At 47.6% G+C, this 17,848-nt stretch overlaps 1 protein-coding gene across 3 annotated transcripts in view; it reads right to left on the bottom strand.

Moving 5' to 3' along the window:
* The window catches only part of Stard9 (StAR related lipid transfer domain containing 9), a 133,127-nt gene that overhangs the window by 11,000 nt on the left and 104,279 nt on the right, over window positions 1–17,848 (bottom strand). For all 3 annotated transcript variants that reach the window (XM_008846832.3, XM_029570257.1, XM_029570256.1), the window contains exons 21-26: window positions 15,517–15,707; window positions 14,570–15,047; window positions 2,578–12,759; window positions 2,241–2,417; window positions 1,123–1,306; window positions 614–751 (exon numbers count right to left, since the gene is read on the bottom strand). In XM_008846832.3, coding sequence (XP_008845054.1) covers window positions 614–751; window positions 1,123–1,306; window positions 2,241–2,417; window positions 2,578–12,759; window positions 14,570–15,047; window positions 15,517–15,707 — 11,350 coding nt within the window. The remainder of the gene's footprint in view (window positions 1–613; window positions 752–1,122; window positions 1,307–2,240; window positions 2,418–2,577; window positions 12,760–14,569; window positions 15,048–15,516; window positions 15,708–17,848) is intronic.

Raw genomic sequence — 17,848 nt, 5'->3', positions numbered from 1 at the left:
TTTACATATATGCAGACATTACACTTATACACATTAAAATATTTTTTAAAAAACATTTCTATGAAGTAATATCATCAGACTAGAAAGGGACCAGAAGTCTCAGTATGTTCTTAGGTCTTTTGCCCACCTCACTCTGTATTCCCTCGCTGAGCTTTTCACACTCTCCATTTGGCCTCACTTGCTAGGCCACATCTCTCCCAATACCAGAACCACTAAGCTCTTTCTGAATCTCTTCCATCCTTCAGGTCTCAGCTCAAACACTCTCTTCAGGAAATCTTTACAGACCTTGCAGGTCTGGACAAATTACCTATTAGGCTGACGTAGCATCCCTTCTCCAAACATCTCAGGACAACAGCTAACATCAAATAAGCTGTTATATTTACCTCTCTAACAGTCCTAAGGATAAGACCAGTTTTGCTTACTATCATATCCTGAAGTAGTATCTAGGATCTAGGATAAAATATTTACATGCATGAAGAAAAGAGGAGGAGGGCAGAACTAAAGAAAGCCCAAGTGCATGGGGAAGGCTCATGTTAGCAGATGCTTTGAAGAGGCACAGGCACTCATCTCAAAGGTCCTGGCTCTAGCTTGTTCCCAATATCTGCCCACTCACCACACCCTCTGAGGACTGGAGGTGGGCTGAGAAGGCTGGGCTGCTGTTGTAACCAGAGGTGACACCAGAAGAGAGGCTTCCATTGGAGCTGGTGCACAGGGAGCTGGAGTTGGCCAGGGTCTGTAGTTTTTCCTCTTCCTGTGAAGACAGACATCAACTAGCTTCTGATAATACTCGCACTACCTACATCCCCTCCCCGACCCATCCCTCTCCCCAGCTCTCATCACCCACCTCTCAGAGCTTCCTGTCTTGGCTTCCCACCCACTTCCTGAAGCCATTACTCATGCTTCCTCACATCCCTGACTCCACACCAAAGCCTCTTCTTCCCAGACTCTGGCTCTGGACAAGAGCTGGTCTAACAAAGGTTCAAGGGAGCATGAACCCAGCTTTGAGCTGGCACAGAGGCCCTGTGCCCTCCAAGTGACTCCAGACTCAGAGGCAATCAGCGTTAAAGGTCTGGTCTGGGCTCTAGGCCTGTTCTGAAAGCAGAGGCTCGCCTCATTCCCCACCCTCAGCAACTGTGAGATGATTTGCTGGTGGATTCTTAGCTTTTCTTGTTCAGTCTGCTTCCTTAGCCGGTCCTGAGCCTGGGAAATCTCCACCTTGGCCTCCTCACGGGCCCGCTCATAGTCTCTAAGCATCAGTTCAATGTCAGAGGATAGGTAAGCAGACCTTGATGCTGGCTCTGGACTCCTAGGGAAGACCACAGAGTGAAAAGGGACACCTGCTAACATGGTGAGTAAAAACCCCACCCTGCTCACCCCAGCTGGCTCAACACAACCTTCCTTTGCCCACAGAGTCCTTATTTTACATTCTTAGGAGAGGTTTCTAGAAAGACAGGACTAAGCCATTCTAGGACTAGAACATCTGCACAATCTATCCAAGACACACCAATCCTTTTCCATGACTCCGTCTCCCACCTTCTCCTGCACCCCAGCACCCTACCGTACCTTACCATACATCCCATTTCCACTTGCCCCAGCCTTTCATATCCACCTGTTTATCTAGAGGCATGGAAGAGCTTCTAGGATGTTAAAACTCCAGTCCCCACTCCCACAGTGCCTGTTTCTTGCAAGCTCTGGGTCCACCCATACTATTGGGAGCTATTATGGGCACAGCTTGACTTCAGAATTGGAGGAAGAATGCTCCCACCCTGGGACTTTCCCTGCTCTTTGCTTCTGTGGTCTGAGTTGACAGGCTATGCTTCCCTGATTAATTAGCAGTCTTGGAAACATAACTAAAGTGTTCCGTTTCAGTTCATGGGCACTGGAGTTTCTCAGCACTGTAAGCTTGGTTTCTATATAGAAATTATGAACTCTAGTAGTTGCTAAGAATAATCACAAACAGTTCACTTTATATCTAAAATATTATATTATGTAGCTGAATCTTGGATACTGTAAACGTGTGAGTTTCGTTTGGTGAAGTAATGTATTCTTGGTGGTAACATAACATATCCTTGGTTATTCCTTGGTTACTCCAGATCTGCTTTCTATATAAGCTTGCTTAATTTCACAATAAATATGCACTGGTACACAAGCCTCTGCATCCCCTGCACCCTGATTTCTATCCGCCGGGGTCTCCAAACCCTTCAGGCTTGGTTTGTGGTCACTGCACTGTGACACCATACCTAGTGGTCTCCACAACCTCCTTCCTCAGCTGCTGCAGGTATTCTCGGCGTTTGCTGGGGAGGTCCTTGTTGGACAGCAAGCCAACTTGCTTCTGGGGACTGATGCTTCGTGTCCAGTGAAAATTCTGAAATCGCTCAGCATGCTCTCTCCTGAGTGTCTCTATAGCTTTTTTCTGCCTGTGACAAAATGTGATTGATTCACTGAATTTAGCCCTGAATGGCCTTCACCCTGAAAGACCTCTGAAGTGAGCAAGCACAGAGTTAACAGCCAGCTGTTAGCTTTCTCAAGTTCTCTTTCATCTGGCCCACCCCTTACCCTCCAGGCTAGGGCCCTTACCGAGCATGGAGCTCCTGCCAGGTGGACACTGCAGGTTCTTCAGGAGCAAGCACCTCCCCTGTCCCGCTCTGCAGCACCTGCAACAGGGCATCTGTCTCCCCGAAGCCACGATGCAGTTTTGCTTCTGAGAGTTCCATACTCAGTGAGGGGTTCTGGACCCCAACTTGCAAGGGGATCTGCTTCATTTGGAACCACTCAGGATCCCAGCTGTGGTTATCAGAAGGTTGTGGGGGTCTTTGTGTTTGGTCTACAGAACTGGAATCAGAGCTGTCCCCTAGCTCTTCACTGATCTGCAGTCCCCCACAAGAACGATCCTGAACTCCACGCCAATTATTAAATTGGTTATGTACTGGGAAGTGTCTCATGCTGTGACACTGAGAATCGGGGACCACACATACATGTGAACTGGGGCACAGTAGCCCCACAGGTTGGCAGGCCTGAGGAGGGTCTAAGGCAGAACCTTGAAGCCCTGTGGTATCAGTCACCACAGAGACAGGACAAGGGCTAAGGGGTTGGAGATCGCTCCACAAAGAAGAAAGGTCCAGAGTGGATTGTGGCTCCACCAGAAATGCTGAACTCTCAGTCCCACTTGCTGGCCTGCCCTGCCATTGACTTGGTCCCCTACTGCTCACTGGATGCTCTAGGGAAGCCACCTTCTCAGGCACAAAGCTGTCATTCAACCTCAGGCTCCTGTGGCTTAGTGGTGGTGGCCGTAGTCTGCCGTGGTCCCCGGTGGTGCTCTTGGGCAGAAGCTGCTGAGGGGGCTGCCCTAGGAAACTAACTTGGAGACCAGAGCTCTGATGTGGGCTGCACGGAGAGCTCAAATCAAGAAATAACTCCTCAGAAATCCTTTCTAAGGGGATCTTGTCTTCTCTACCCAAAGATTTGGCTTTCTGGGAACCATCTGACTCATCAGTGGCTTGAAAATTAGCCACTGGAGGTCTTGGGTTATCAACAGTAAGGTCTGGATAGATGTCAAGCTTCTGGTAGCCTTCAAGGGGGTAAGCCAAGGGAGGGGAGAGAGTCAAACAGGTTAAGGGGTTACTCAGTTCTTGGGTGCTGGGACTAAATGTGAGGACTGGAGAGGAGGCCCTGTCCACCAGCAGAGCACTTGCAGGGCCCAGCTTCTTCTGGACACTTGGCTCCTGGGTGAACTCTGAAGCACTGAAGGAGGGCTCTGGGGAATGAGGGATGCTGGGACCATTGACCATCACACAAGATTCTTCAGGCTGAGAGCTAGGAGGCAGGGAAGCACTGGGGGAAGCTAGAAGGCTCAAAGAAGGGAGATTCTGCCCAAGAGGGGTTTTCTGAAACCTCAAGTGTGATGAGCGTATTGGAGGGCTCTGCTGCTTACAGTGGGTGCTTTCTTCACGAAGATTTGGGGGCTCTACTGTTTTCTCTGCCTCTCTCTTTGGAAATATCTCTCTTGGGACATCCACAATTTCTTGAGCTATGGTCATGATTCCTGAGTCTAACACTTCAAAGATTACATTGACTTCTGGAGCCTGGAGGGACAGAGGTGGTAAGGCCAGGTCAGTCTGGATGCCCTCATCCATAGTAGTCTGAGTAGCACCATCCATCATAAGGACTTGTGGGGCCTCATCTGGGGAGTCACTCTTGGTGTTTTGATCCTTTTGGGTCACATTCAGCTGGGAAAGACTCCCAAGCAGCTCTGAGGTTCTGTGCAAGAGCTGTGAGAGGTGGAGAGACAGGTTGTGCATGCTGGTCCAGGAGGCAAGCTCAGAAGCTGACATTGCATTGGCATCAGTCTGAACAGAGATGTTGGTGCAACTCCAGTGGAGTCTGCTGCCCAGGGTCTGTGTGCCCTGCTCAAAGGTATTCATCCTGGCCTGCCTCACAGGGCAGCCTGTCTCTGATGGGTATAGCAGTACAATCTCATCCACCAGAGCTGCAGAACTGCCTCCAGCCAGAGGCAGCTCACTCCTTAGACAGCTTGCTTCATCAGAAGGATCTTTGAGTGGGAGACTCTTGTCAGGATCTGAAATGGGGTCAACTCCTTCAGGGCCAGTCAAGACATGGGGATTTCCCGAAGCAAATGAGGAACTCCATACTTCCCGGCCCTCATTTGAACTTTGGGCATTCTCAATGCTATTGTGTATGCTTGATAGGTCCTGGGTTTGGGTATAAATGCTGTGATGGGGGTGAGGTGGGAATTTCTTATCTTCTAGACCATTGTTCATGCTAGAGTACTGGGTCAAGCCATGGGGTTCCTGGCTACAGGTGACATCAACTGCACTTCCAAACACATATTGCTTCCATCCAATATGCATGGGCCCCTGTGGACACCAGGGTAAGATGCAGGGATTGATGTCACTGGAACCAACTTGTAGCATTCCTTTGTCCACCTGAGAGTGCTGATTCCCTGGCCTACCCTGGACACTCAGTTTCTCTGTATTTCCTTGATGGGCCTGTTCCAAAGTGCCAGGCATCCAGTTGGTCATGAAATCAGGGATTGGCATGCATGAGACAGTGGAAGATGTTGGATAAGGAGGGGTAACAGGTTTTAGGAGTCTTTGGTTAGCAGGGCTATTGTCCAAGTTAGATGAGTCTTTCTGACTGCAATCCTCAGTCTTTGAAGATATCCTTGCCACTGACTTTTCTGAGGAATGGTGGCCCCTGAGACATGGGCTCCACAATCTGTTTGGCCACTGTGCATCTTCATCTGTTGGAGGAGGCTGTACACTCAAGTTTAGCTCCTGAAGAGAGCGAGATGAGCTGATCGCTGAGAACTGAGGTCTAGGGGAGGACCTGGCATGTTTGGAGCCAGAGAAGATCGCAATCACAGGAAGTGAGCATCTGTGGTAGGGAGCCAACTGTTCCCTTCCAGAGAAGAGTTGGGCAGGCCTCTGAGCAGCAGGCAGTGGCACTTCAGTTTGTTTCAATGGCAGAGAAGCTGGGTCTTCAAAGCCTTGTAAGACAGTCTGGGATATGGGAGACTTGGTCACAGCCATCTCTTCTCGCTCAGCATCTCTAATCCGACAGTCATCCAAGCTACCTACACCAGAAGGTAAAGGATTCTTCCCTTGGGCATGACATTCATTAGGCCTCCCTGAAGCCTGATCTCTCTGTTGCTCTTCTTCCTCCCATAAACTGCCAATCTGAGGGTGGCAGGTATATTTTAACCTTGCTACAAACTTGGCTTGGGGATCCAAGCAACTGTGATCCCCGGCCTGAGTGGAAGGTTGTGTCTTTTCTGAAAGACATGTGATGGTGTTTTCTAAATGTCTGTACCATGCCTTTACCACCAGCTCACCCTCAACAGATCCTCCACTTAAATTTAGGGTCTGTGGTCCATGAGTCCCTACAGTTGGTTCTGGCTTGTTTTGAGATGCCTGTCCATTTTCACCTGTAGGTATACCCTTCAAAGTCCTCAGTGACTTGCAGTACATCCCTGTAGGACTGGTTGAAAAAACTACCTCAGAGGCAGTGCTGGCTTTCTCCTCAGCAGTCTTTTTCTCAGAACCTGCTACTGACCTTGAGCTTCTACCACCAGGTGAGTGGCTGATGGAATTTGCCCTCACATCAGAGGTGGAAAGAGAGCTGCAGCAGCCTTGAGCCAGAGAAGAGACAGCAGCTACAGCAGATGGCTCAAGACTGCTGTAGTCTATAGGTCCAAGTTCTACAGTAATGTATTTTTGCTCAAGCTCATGTGTGAAAAGCACATGAGATTCCTTAGAAAAGCTCTCTTGTATTTCATTCATTTCACAGATTCTAGAAGGTACTACAGAGGGTGAGTAGGCAGAATGTGGAGCAGCCCTGAAAGTCCCCCCCCTAAGAACACCATCTCTATAACATGGCCAAGTGGAAGAATGGGAGCAGCAGGTATTAATAGCAGTGGGTTGAGAATCACACAGTTGTGGACAAGGAATAGTCCTGTTCTCTTCCTCCCTTTTAGATGAGCTAAGTGGATTGCTGCCTTCAGCGCTCCTTAAGAAGTCAAGGCAATCTAAAGTCTCTTTTGGGCATAGGCCTGGGGCCTCTTCTGTAACTCCACTAGGATATAGGCTAAGTCTTTGATCTGGCAGTGGGGTTGGTATGGGATTTTTGTTGCCAGTTCCACAGGCTTCTGCCAGCCCAGACTCAACATTTTCCCACCTGATATGCTGCCATGCAGGAGCTTCTAGTTCAACCTTTCTCAGAGCTCCAGGCTGAATAGCGCATTGTTTTGGACTTGCCCTCCCTTCTTCTAAGCCAGTGGAAGCCTCAGAGCATTGAACATGGTCTTGCTTAGGCCCTGAAAGGCTTGTAGAATTGTCAGTATTAAAGATCACAGACTGACATACAGAATGAACTGTTTTTCCTTCCTGTGCAGCCACTAAGATGTTTCCTGAGCTTCCTCCATATGTGCTGTCTAGCTGTTTAGGTTCCTGATGCCCTGGGCTGTTGTCCTGACCATCAGAGGTTCTCTCTACAGTTTCCCATGTAGCTAACTGACCTCGCCCATGTAGAATCCTGCCAGGATCATCACAAGAAGCTTGAGAAGATAAGGTAAACACTTTCTTTGATCCTACCCTCTTGTCGTGCTCTTCAGTTGGTAAAGAAAGAAATCTGTCTGAGGCCAAAGGATCAGCAGAGGACAGGGTTCTGGGTGTTTTTTTCTTTTTTCCCACAACTTCAGAAGAACTAGACCATCCATTTGCTCCCTGAAAATGACTTGGTTCTCCAGTACATGGTCTTTGGTCTAGATCAGGGTCAGTGTGAGAGGAAGCCAGTGAATGATGCTGTGGCTTTCTGTCAGTTTCAGGATTGGGCAGAGGCTGAAAGCTGCTTGCAGAGAGGGGTATGGCTTGGTTTTTCCTCTTATCAGCCAATATGTATGCTGACACAGCAGATGGAGATGCTACATGCAATCCTTGTGTTTCACCCTCATTTCTGGTGCTATCTGACCCTAACTTGTCCATTTGCCATTGGGGCCCACGAGCAGCCCTTGAAACATATTCATGTTCTAGTGATGTTTCATAGTAAGGAAGGGCTGTCCCCCCAGGTATAAAGTCACAAAACTGCCTCCTCTGTGCTTTTGCCTGTCTGATCTCCTCCAAGATAGCCAGACATATGGATGCATGGACAGAAGAGTCTGGTATCCTGGGCTCTGGATCAGACACCCTTGGTAGAGATGTAGGTGTTAAGCAAGCACTGCTGATAGGTTGTTGGTCCTCAGGCTCTTTCTCTGCCTTCTGCCTTGCCTCCTCACCCTGGTCATCATCATCTTCTAAGAGGAAGCTGACCCTCTTTTCAGTCTGCCTTGAGATCCTGTTCAAGGAACCAGCTCTTATTTCTTTTTGTACAGTTGCCTCAGCTTCAGAATCTAAGCTTTCCTGGGTAGTCAAGCTTATTGAAGTGACTCTGGGGTCCCTTCTTTGGTCTTGGGGGTTGGTGCTTGCTGTTAGCCAGTCCTCTGTCTTCAGTAGAATGCTCCCTGATGTAACAGACTGACCATCAGATCCCACGATCATGGGTATCACAGATCTATACCAGGCAGCATGAGTCATAGAGGTATCCTCACTAGCATTTCCATGGGAGTTACTGCTTCTGGTCTTCCTACTCTGGTCCTGATGCCCTAATTCAGTTGCCAAAGGACTTTTGCAAGTTTTCAATAATGTGGGATCTAGCATGTGCTCAAATGAAGACATGCCTTTAGTATCAGAGATGCTCACAGAGCTTCTTGGTGGCCTTGGAGAATGCAAGGGCAAGGAACTACTCAGTTCTTGATGATGAGGAGCTGTAGAGAAGCCTGTCTGGTTTAGGAATGGGGAAACGGTCTCCTGCATGAAAAATGTGCCCTTGTAGTGCTGGCTTGGACTGGGAAGTTTCTGGGTTGATGAGACCATACTTTTTTCTTCCTGTAGGTTCCCTTCCCTTTCCACAGTTGTTTCTTCAACCCTGCCTTGAGGTTTTGCATCCTCTGACTCTGAACTACTTGAATTTTCGGCAATTTCACTTTCCTGAAAACTTTTTACAGTCTTTGGTTCCTCAAGACTTTCCAAAGCCCAAGTCTGCTCCTTGGGATTTGCTGATATTTTTAACAGTTCACCATCTTCCTCAGAAGTTCTCTCTACCCTGGGCTGCAATGGCAGAGCTCTAGCCAATGCTTCCATTCTCCTTGGGTGAAGGAACTTTTTGGCAGACTCTCTGAGAGCTGTCTGCTTCCCTAAAGAATCACATGTGCCTCTAGCAGGTCTGTGCACTCCAGGTGGATGGGAGTGCTTGCTCATAGATGGCTTATTTTGTGCACATTCCCTTGACCTGAAGGGGTTTTGTATGATTTTCTTGACTTCGGTATCATTACTAGTGGTACTGTTTCCCTCCACTTCCTCAGCTTCACTATCACTAAAGATACCATCATCCATCTGTCTTGGAAAAGATGGCTGATCCCCAAAGGCCAAATGGTTTCTGGAGCTGCCTGGCATCAGGACATGGTCAGCCCTCTCCTGGTCCTGCAGGTCCTGAAACACAAACTCCTTACTGACTCCCGGTATGTGGGAAGTATGAAGCTGCTTGTTTTGCTTGGATTCAATTTCTAAGATGTCATTTTCTAGCTGCATTACACTCTTAATGAGCCTAGCCATTTCCTCAGCATTATTAACTCTTTTGTTCTGTTTCTCTCCTAAAGGTTCTTCTTTGGAGTTTATCATTTCTTGTGACCATACATGGACCTTGAATACACCTGGATTTCTTTCCTGAGAGCATGTAACTGGATGGAATCTTTCATAGGCAGACATAGTCCCTGGAAGATTGAACTCTTCTGGCCTATCTTTGGAAAGAACAATTTCCTTGAGAAGCCCAGTTTCATTCCCCTCTTCCCACTTGTGGGATGGACTCTCATCTGCTTCCATAGTCACAGGGCTGCTTACTTGATGGTGGACTGATCTGGACTTTAAAGAAACAGCAGCCTCCCCTGGTATGTCCTTTTCCAGGCCGTTTAAACTGGTGGTTTTACTGATGAAACCAGACCTGGCTCCATGAGAAATCTGACTGTGTATACCATAGGCCTTTATCTGTGGCAGGAACACATTCTGTTCTTCCCCACATGCCTCAGAATCACAAATGAAAAGGAAAGTCTTTTCAGATTCACAGCTGTCAAAGGCACCATTGCAATGAGATTGGGCTGTGGCCTGTTCTCCTTCCTTTTGTACTGGAAGATTGTACTTTTTATTTGAAATTCCAACTTGATTTTCAAATTCATGGCCTTTTAGGCTGGTAGAAGGGAAATGATATCTGTTATGAGCAACAAAACAGTAAACAGAATCATGGTTTTCTTCCTCTTTAATATTTCTAGGGCATTTTTCCAATTCTTCGGTAACTACCCCAGTGTTGAGGTCAGTTGGCCTCTTTGTTGTCACCTGCTGAGATGAGGCAATCTTGGAATTCTGGCTTTGTGACAACACTGGAAAATTATCCTTCAAACGAGCTTTTGGAAACACCTGACAGTTGTGAGCAAAGCCCCAGGCTTCCCTGTGGGGTGGGGATGGCACCCATTCTTCTCTGCAAGCTGGAATCTCTAAGGCAGTTTCTGTCAGGGCATCCCTGCTTTGGGTTATATAGAATGTTTCCAAGGGAGGTGGCTGCAGGGATTGTGGGAAAGGAATCCAGGAAGCAGAGTGGAAGTCTAACTCTGGACTTGATGGAAAAGTAAAACAAGCATCTACATGTCTTCTAGCTACTTCCTTGGAGCTTTCCTGGCAAGTTGCTTTCCCTTCGTGTAGGGAGTAACGGCTGTTGTGGCCCGATTCTCCTGGCTGAATGGCAGTATTTTTCCTGAGTGGAGCCTGCTCTTGGGGCCAATGGTCTGATTTGGTGGCTATAGTGACACTGTGATAAACCTTCTTCTGGAAGAAATACTCCTTAGAGGAAGTCATCAGCCTAGGGTTGCTGCTACCCTGAAGGCACTCTTCCAAGTTGTCCTGCTTGATTTCACATGCTTCTGTTATGGAATGTGGTATCTTGTTCCCTGACATACAGGCCTGCATATTTATAGATCCAGAAGTCAGCGATTCCAGGTCTGCTGAATACGCTCCATTAAAACTCACCTCTTTCTCACTAGTGCTGAGGAAATCGGACGTGCTTTCCAATTTGGCACTCAAATTATCCTGCTCTTTCTCTGCTCTCAAATGCCTGCTTTTGGATAAGTGGACTGGAAAGTAACTGATATCAAAATTGCTAGATACCCCAGGGCCAACTGGCACCTGAGTATCTACGCTATCAGAAGCTTCAGCCAGGGAACTAGAGTCTTCCTCAAGGAAGGGGAAAGTTGACTGGGGCCTTCCTGTAGCTTCCAAAACAGAGTGAGAGAGTTCAAGGAGACACTTTTGCTGAAGGGCAGCCCAGTCCTTTCCATGAATATCACCTACATGAGTGAATGAGGTGGCAGAAGCAGCCAGCACACTACCAGAACCTTCAGAGATGCCCTGTTGGGCTGTGTTGGGAATTTCCCTGCCCTGAAAGATGCCAACAGCTCCTGGCTTAAGAAACCTTTGAGTTCCCCAAATCGATGGCTTGGATATTTTGGAAACAGAGGTTGTGTACACGTCTCCCGAACTGCAAGGTGGCTCAGCACTGCCCTGGGGCAGATTGGAGCTACATGGCAGGACATTACCTGATGGCTTTACATTTTCAATATTTAGCCAGTATCCAGGCCTCTCCTCACCACAGGTCTGAACTTCATGGACATCAGGACTTGGACATGAAGAATCAACAATTCCCGGGGGGCTACCAGGAAGTATCTTAGAGTCACAAGAAAACCAAGAATCAACAGACACCAGTGGGCTCTCTCTTGTAAGCTGAGAGAGAGAGCTGGGTCGTTCAGAGTAGCTTATCTCCACTTCTGACTCAGGCTGCTTACCACAGGGCTGGAACTGAGGACCAAGGTAAAATGAATTGCTCATTGGCAGAAAGGCATTCAACCTAACTCCTATTCTATGGTTGATGCGGCCAGGCCTGCATGTTGCCTCCTGGTCCATTGCGGGCAGGGTAGTATTCTGCAGGTGCCAAAAAGTCTCTGTAGGCATCTCATCAGCTGAACCAAGAAAAGGCTCCTCTTGCTGATCTTCGTCCAATTCTTCCTCAGCATCGATCAGGCTATCCAGGGAAAAACTCCTATGAGCTTGAGTATGTAGGCCACTATTTGAGGGCATGGAGAGGCCCCTCACAAATGCTGAAGTTCTGGTCTTTGGACGGCCATGGTCATTGGTGGGATGATCTCCCCATGAGCTTTCTTTGGGGCTTTGGTGCCCCTTGTCAGCAAGTGAATCCTCAGATATTTGGCTATTGTCACTTTTAGAGTTCTCTGGCTCTTGAGGAGCCCACTTTCCCTGAAGGTTCTCTGACTTCAGAAGCTCCTTTGGGCCTTTGGCATATACATAAGAGAGAGAATCCACTGAGTAATTACTATCTGTTTTAGCAGATAAATTATTGTCTTTTTTCCTTGCATGATCTACTGTAGGGCTGGAATCTGTGAGAGAGGCTATGGTGTCTAGATCCCTTATACTATATCTTTTCAAAGGACTGCCATGAGGCAAATGAGAGAACTTTTTGGCAATGTCTCTGACCCTAGCTGTCAGCACCCTCTGATGCTTTTTTGATGCCCTGTTTGGAGGTGGTGCTTTGGATTCTGCCTGAAAAGTCTTGGCTGCTTTTCCATGCCCGGCTGTTTTCTTGTGTCCACTGGAATAAGTGAAGTAGCAGCTGGCTCCCTTTGTAGCCTTGTAGGTCCTATGGCTCCCTTCTTTTTGCCACCAAGCTTGTGTGTTGCCAGAGGCTGATAGTCCTTTAGCCCTTTTGGTCTGGGCAGTAGGGATGAAGGTCCTTGAACCATCCCTTGGCTTTAGCTTCTTAGTTGACTGGCAGGGAGTGACTAAGCCCTCGGATGCCATCTGACAGGGTTGCTTACCCCCTGATTCAATTTCCTTGTTATTGACAAACTTGCAGCTCAACAGGAGAGAGGTGCCTAGGGTAGAGACTGTCTTCCCAGCCAAAACTCCCCTGGCTGGATAGAGCTTCCTCCAGCTCAATGGATAGAGGCTGTTCCTGTCCAGACACCCTGTTCTTGGTGGGTAAGCAGCAGCCTGAGGAACAGAATCTGCTGATGAGGTTTCTTTTGGTATTTGGTGAGTAGGGTCAGGCACAGGTGGTGACATAGAAGAAGGATCCTGGTTCAGGAAGGCACTGTGGAGATAAGGAAAGCCATCTCAGAAAAAGTAATGTCCCCTACTTCCTACCAATAGAAGAAATATGATATTCCATTTAGTTTGCTCTGAGAGAGGTTCAAAACCAGGTCAATGTCACTCACTGTTTCCTACAGCCTTCAACTTGAGATACAAAAGGAAACTGTTGACAATACAGTTCTGGCTTTCAGAAGTCCCAGACACATACTGTTGCTCAATTTCTTTTATTTTTCCCCCTAGTTTGTTCATCTTAGGAATATATGAAATGAATCTAACCACACCTTTAGGGAGAATTTCCAGTAATTGGTTATGTGAGGAAAAGAGGAACTTAGATATTATAAAGAATCAAACATAAATCTATGAAGTGGTACAATCTATAGAACTGACCCACTTTAACAACAATATGAAGAAATAAAAATAACAAGGAACTTGATAGACATAATGGTCACATGAAGCTTATAAATCCTATTAGATCTTGATTTGAAAAAAATCAAGAGATTTTTTGAAACAACTTGAGAAAATTGAGTATATTCCAGGTTTTAGATTATATCAAGTAAATTAACATTACTTTTGGTAGGTGTGATTAATGATATTATAGTTACAAGAATTCTTATTTTTTTGGAGGTACATACTTAAAGATACAGGGTTGGAATGACATGGTGTTTACAAATTGCCTTAAAATACTTTGGTAAATGGGAAGGTGAGAATATAAAGCGAGTGTGGTATATCTTAATAACTACTGAAAGTGGGCGTATGTTTGAAAAAGTTTCATAATAAAAAGATCTTTTTTGTTTGCCTAGTTTTCTAAAGAACAGAGAGGTGAGCAAGTATAATGGCATCATGTGAGCAAGGCCTGGTGCTAGGCCCTAAGGACCCAACCCAGAGGACCAGGACACAGGCCCCTACACCAAGAAATCTGGGAGATAATACACTCTCCTCTTGATAGCAGATAGGCAATGAAGAAACAAACAAACAAGGGAGATCCAAACATAAACCTGGGAGTCAGAAAACTAGCTCACTCACCAGATGTAAGGTGGGGTCAGGAAGCTCACTAATGTGGCAGATCTGGGAAGAAGGCAGCTTGTGGGATCAAGAAACTCTGGTATGAGATGATGAGACTGAAGTAGAAGGACATAAAAAAAAAATTCATCTAAGCCAGGAGTGGTGGTGCACGCCTGTAGTCCCAGCACTTGGGAGGCAGAGGCAGGCAGATTTCTGTGAGTTCGAGGCCAGCCTGGTCTACATAGTGAGTTCCAGGACAGCTCTTGGGAAGAAGGCAGCTTGTGGGATCAAGAAACTCTGGTATGAGATGATGAGACTGAAGTAGAAGGACATAAAAAAAAAATTCATCTAAGCCAGGAGTGGTGGTGCACGCCTGTAGTCCCAGCACTTGGGAGGCAGAGGCAGGCAGATTTCTGTGAGTTCGAGGCCAGCCTGGTCTACATAGTGAGTTCCAGGACAGCTCTGGCTATAGGGAGACCCTGTCTCAAAAGACCAAAAAAAAAAAATGCATCTAGACAGTCTGGGTCTAAAAAGCACATTAAAAACAGGCCAGGATTCTTAAAAAAAAAAAAAAAGGATAGCACCTGAAAACAAGGGCTGCTACTTGGAAAGGGCAAGAAGCAGCCTGAATCTGAAGATATGCAGAAAAAAGAAAAGACAGAAGGGGAGAAGAATGACAGGAATGGAGGGATAAACACATTTTTCTACCTCACAGACTGAAGACCCTTGAGTCCTGGGGAGTAAATAGCATTGCCTGGCAGCAGGTTAACTCTGGCCAACTGCTCCCAGGTGACAATGAATGGCTGTACCTGTGTAGCTGGGGCAAGTGCTGGCTGCAGAGTCTTTGGAGGCTCAGAGGGCTGCAAGTTCTCCATCTGCTTCTACGTTGAGGAGGCCCTGAGCCTGGAGCAATAGAGCTGGGGACCTGGCTTGGTGACTTTAAGGTACTGTCATCCTGGAGCCAGTAGAATGCCCTGAGCTGCTCCAGTCTCCTGTGGGCCTCCAGCAGCCTCTGCTTCTTGATAATTCTCTCTAACCGGAATGAGACCCTTTTTCTCCAGATGTTCTGCTCTGCTGCCCGAAGAGTATGTCTCCGTAAGAGCTGCAGCTGCTCCACCCTCTTCTGGCTTCTGACGAGCGAGGACGGTATAGTCTCAAAAGCTGTTGGAAGCCAAGCATCAGGTGCCACAGGGGCCTCAAGTTCTTTCTCTTCTCCACAGTCGTCTTCTTGCTGCTGCTCCTGTAAGTTGGAAAGCCAGGTCTCTTCTCTGAGTAGCCACTGCTGGTCTGGGAACCAAAAACACCCAGAGAGAAGGTCAGCACTTCCTGCCTATGGCTGCCTGGACTCAGACAGCTCCAGCCAGGGCTGCAGCTGTGAGGAGTTTAAAGGGTTGGCTAGGGTGATGTGGCAAGTGAGTTTACAGGGCTTCCTTAGTGAATGGGAAGGGAAGGAAGACCTATAGGCCTCAGTACCACAGTGCACAAGTGCTAGGGCCTGGAGAAAAGCACAGACAAGTATGCCAATGAAAAGGAGTCAGCAGGAGGCCCATCATTCTGAGGGGCCAAAGAGAAGTCCACTTGCTTCTTATTTAAAGCCCCCTTGTGAGAACTTCTGGTCTCTAAAAGAAGGGAGAGAACACCTAATACAAAAGATTCCATCATATCACAAAGAAAACAAAGGCCAGAATACAGAAGCCTGACAGTATGACACTGGAGACATGAGGTGAAGCAGAAACCTTAAACAATGAGCACCTACTGTCTTTTATCTGCCGACTGAGGTGCGCCTGGTCAAATTCCAGTTTGTTCTGAGCTCTAATCTGTCCTTCTAGGATTTGGTGCCTCAACTCTTCCACAAAGCACTGTTGTTGCTCAATTTGTGCTCTGTGGGATATCACGCCATTCCCTGATGGTTGGTGGTCCTTCTTGCTCTGCTCTTCTGGCACTTTCCTGTCACAAAGGGTCCAGGGTTACTCAAGCAAACAAAATTCAGTACAAATGGGTGGGAGTGTTAAGTCTCTCCGAGAGCACTCCTGAATTCAACAGGGTAGACGGGGCTTTAGACTTCTGGCAGTTTGGAACAAACAGGTATGGTGTTATAGGCAGGACATGATGTCACAGTACAGAAGACAGTCATTACATAAGCATGTTCTAGAGTTATGGATTTAACAGAACCCAAATTCATTTTCATTAAAGAAATCACAAGGAAGGTAAAGCAATTTAAAAAAAATTATTTTTCTATGTATGAGAGTTTTCTATGAATGTATGTGTATGTGCATGCAGTGCCACAGAGGCCAGAAGAGTCAGATCTCCTGGGACTGGAGTTATAGACAGTTGTGAGCCACCATGTGGGTGCTGGGAATTGAACCTAGTCTACTGTAAGAGCAGTAAGAACTCTTAACTGCTGAACCATTCTCCTACTCCAAAAGTAGATGTTTTAAAAAGGTACAAAAAGCTGAGTGTGGTGGTAGTATTCTAGAGGCAGAAGCAAGAAAATTATGAGTTTGAGGCCAGTCTGGGCCACAAAGCAAGATCCTGTCTCAAAAATAAATAAAATGAAAAATACAAAATAATGCTGTAGCCAGGCATGGTGACTCATACCTTTAATCTCAGCACTCTAGAAGCAGAGGCAAGCAAATATCTGTGAAATCGAGGCTGTCTAATCCACATATCAAGTTCCAGGCCAGCAGGGCCTACAGGGAGACACTGTCTCAATAATGATAATGATAATGATAATAATAATAATAATAAATAACGCTTTAACTAAATCAAGAAGCTCTGTTTAGACTGGCGGGGGCACTCAGTGGATAAAGCACTTGCCATGTAAGGATGAGGACCAGAGTTTGGATCCCCAGAACTTATGTAAAAGCTGGGCAGGTGTCGGGGTGTTGGGAGCCTCTGTTATGCAAAGTTGAAGCCCCTTCACACCGGACAGCTCATGCAGCTCGGGAATTATGTGCTGCGGGCTCCTTTCATAGCGGGGTGTCTTCCTGGCATCTTTCCTGTCTCTCCTTTTGAAGTGTCCACCACCAATGCTATAACATAAACATGGCCTTTGGCTCTGTACCATGCTTTCCTGTGTGATTTTTCCAGGCAGACAGCAGTCTGGCAGGAACCCACTTCCATATGTAAATAGAATGCCTCACAAAGCATCTAACAGCCAAAGCTTTTACCACTACCCCCATGGTATAAATGCCTTAGTCTTCTCTTAATGGTCAGAGAATTGGGCTGCAGAGATTTGGGCTGCAGAGAACTGGGTCGCAGAGAGCTGGGACACAGGGAGCTGGGTCTCAGAGAATAAAGCTGTAACACAGACTAAGACCTGAGTCTTGTGTCATTACCGGCGGCCCAATCTCTCCGGGGGGTGCACCAATCTCTCCGGGGGGGCGCACTCCCTCGTGACCGGCTTACGGACACCCTAGCTTTCACCATCTCCGTACTCTTCCCTGCATGGTTCTGTGGCCAGGAACCTCGCATCCTGAGGAATAGTACACGGGTGAAATAGAGATGGGATTTCGGCTGAACAATGCTTCAGTAGCAGAGGAAGCTGTCTGCACCAGAGACTCGGGACTCAAGCCGCCGGGAGAAGCCTGCAGGGCAGCCGCAGCCGCAGCCAGAGACGCCTGTGGCGAGACCTGCCAGCGACTAGCCAGGTGTGGCAGGGGCCCTGAGATCCAGGGGCCCGGAGCACCCCGAGATATCCATGCACACCATGCCTGAGGCCCATAGAGACACGGAGAAGCCAACGGGACCAGGCCAGCTTTCCCCCAGGCACACGGCGGGGGAGTGCCATTCGGGGAAGTGCGCCCAGAGAGAGAGCGCCCCCCCCATATCTGGTGCCACAATGTGGAGCTTGGCTTCTGAACCACGTGGGACCCTCTGAACAACGTGGAGCTTAGCCTCTGAACCTCGTGCCAGCTAGGAGCTGGTGCCCACAGAAACACTAGAATCCGTGAGTATCCCTCCCACTCAGGAGGGTAATCTAATCTCTTCCTCTCCTAAAATTTCCTCCTTTCCTTTTCCGGTCTAGAAATCCTCACGAGGGACCGCTAGGACCAGAGAAACAACTGACGCCTTCTGGCCAGGGCTAC

The sequence above is a fragment of the Nannospalax galili genome, unplaced genomic scaffold (assembly GCF_000622305.1).
Source record: "Nannospalax galili isolate Female #2095 unplaced genomic scaffold, S.galili_v1.0 scaffold342, whole genome shotgun sequence".
Classification (NCBI taxonomy): domain Eukaryota; kingdom Metazoa; phylum Chordata; class Mammalia; order Rodentia; family Spalacidae; genus Nannospalax; species Nannospalax galili.
Note: the sequence above shows the minus strand (reverse complement) of the source record. Positions and strands in the feature narration are given on the sequence as shown.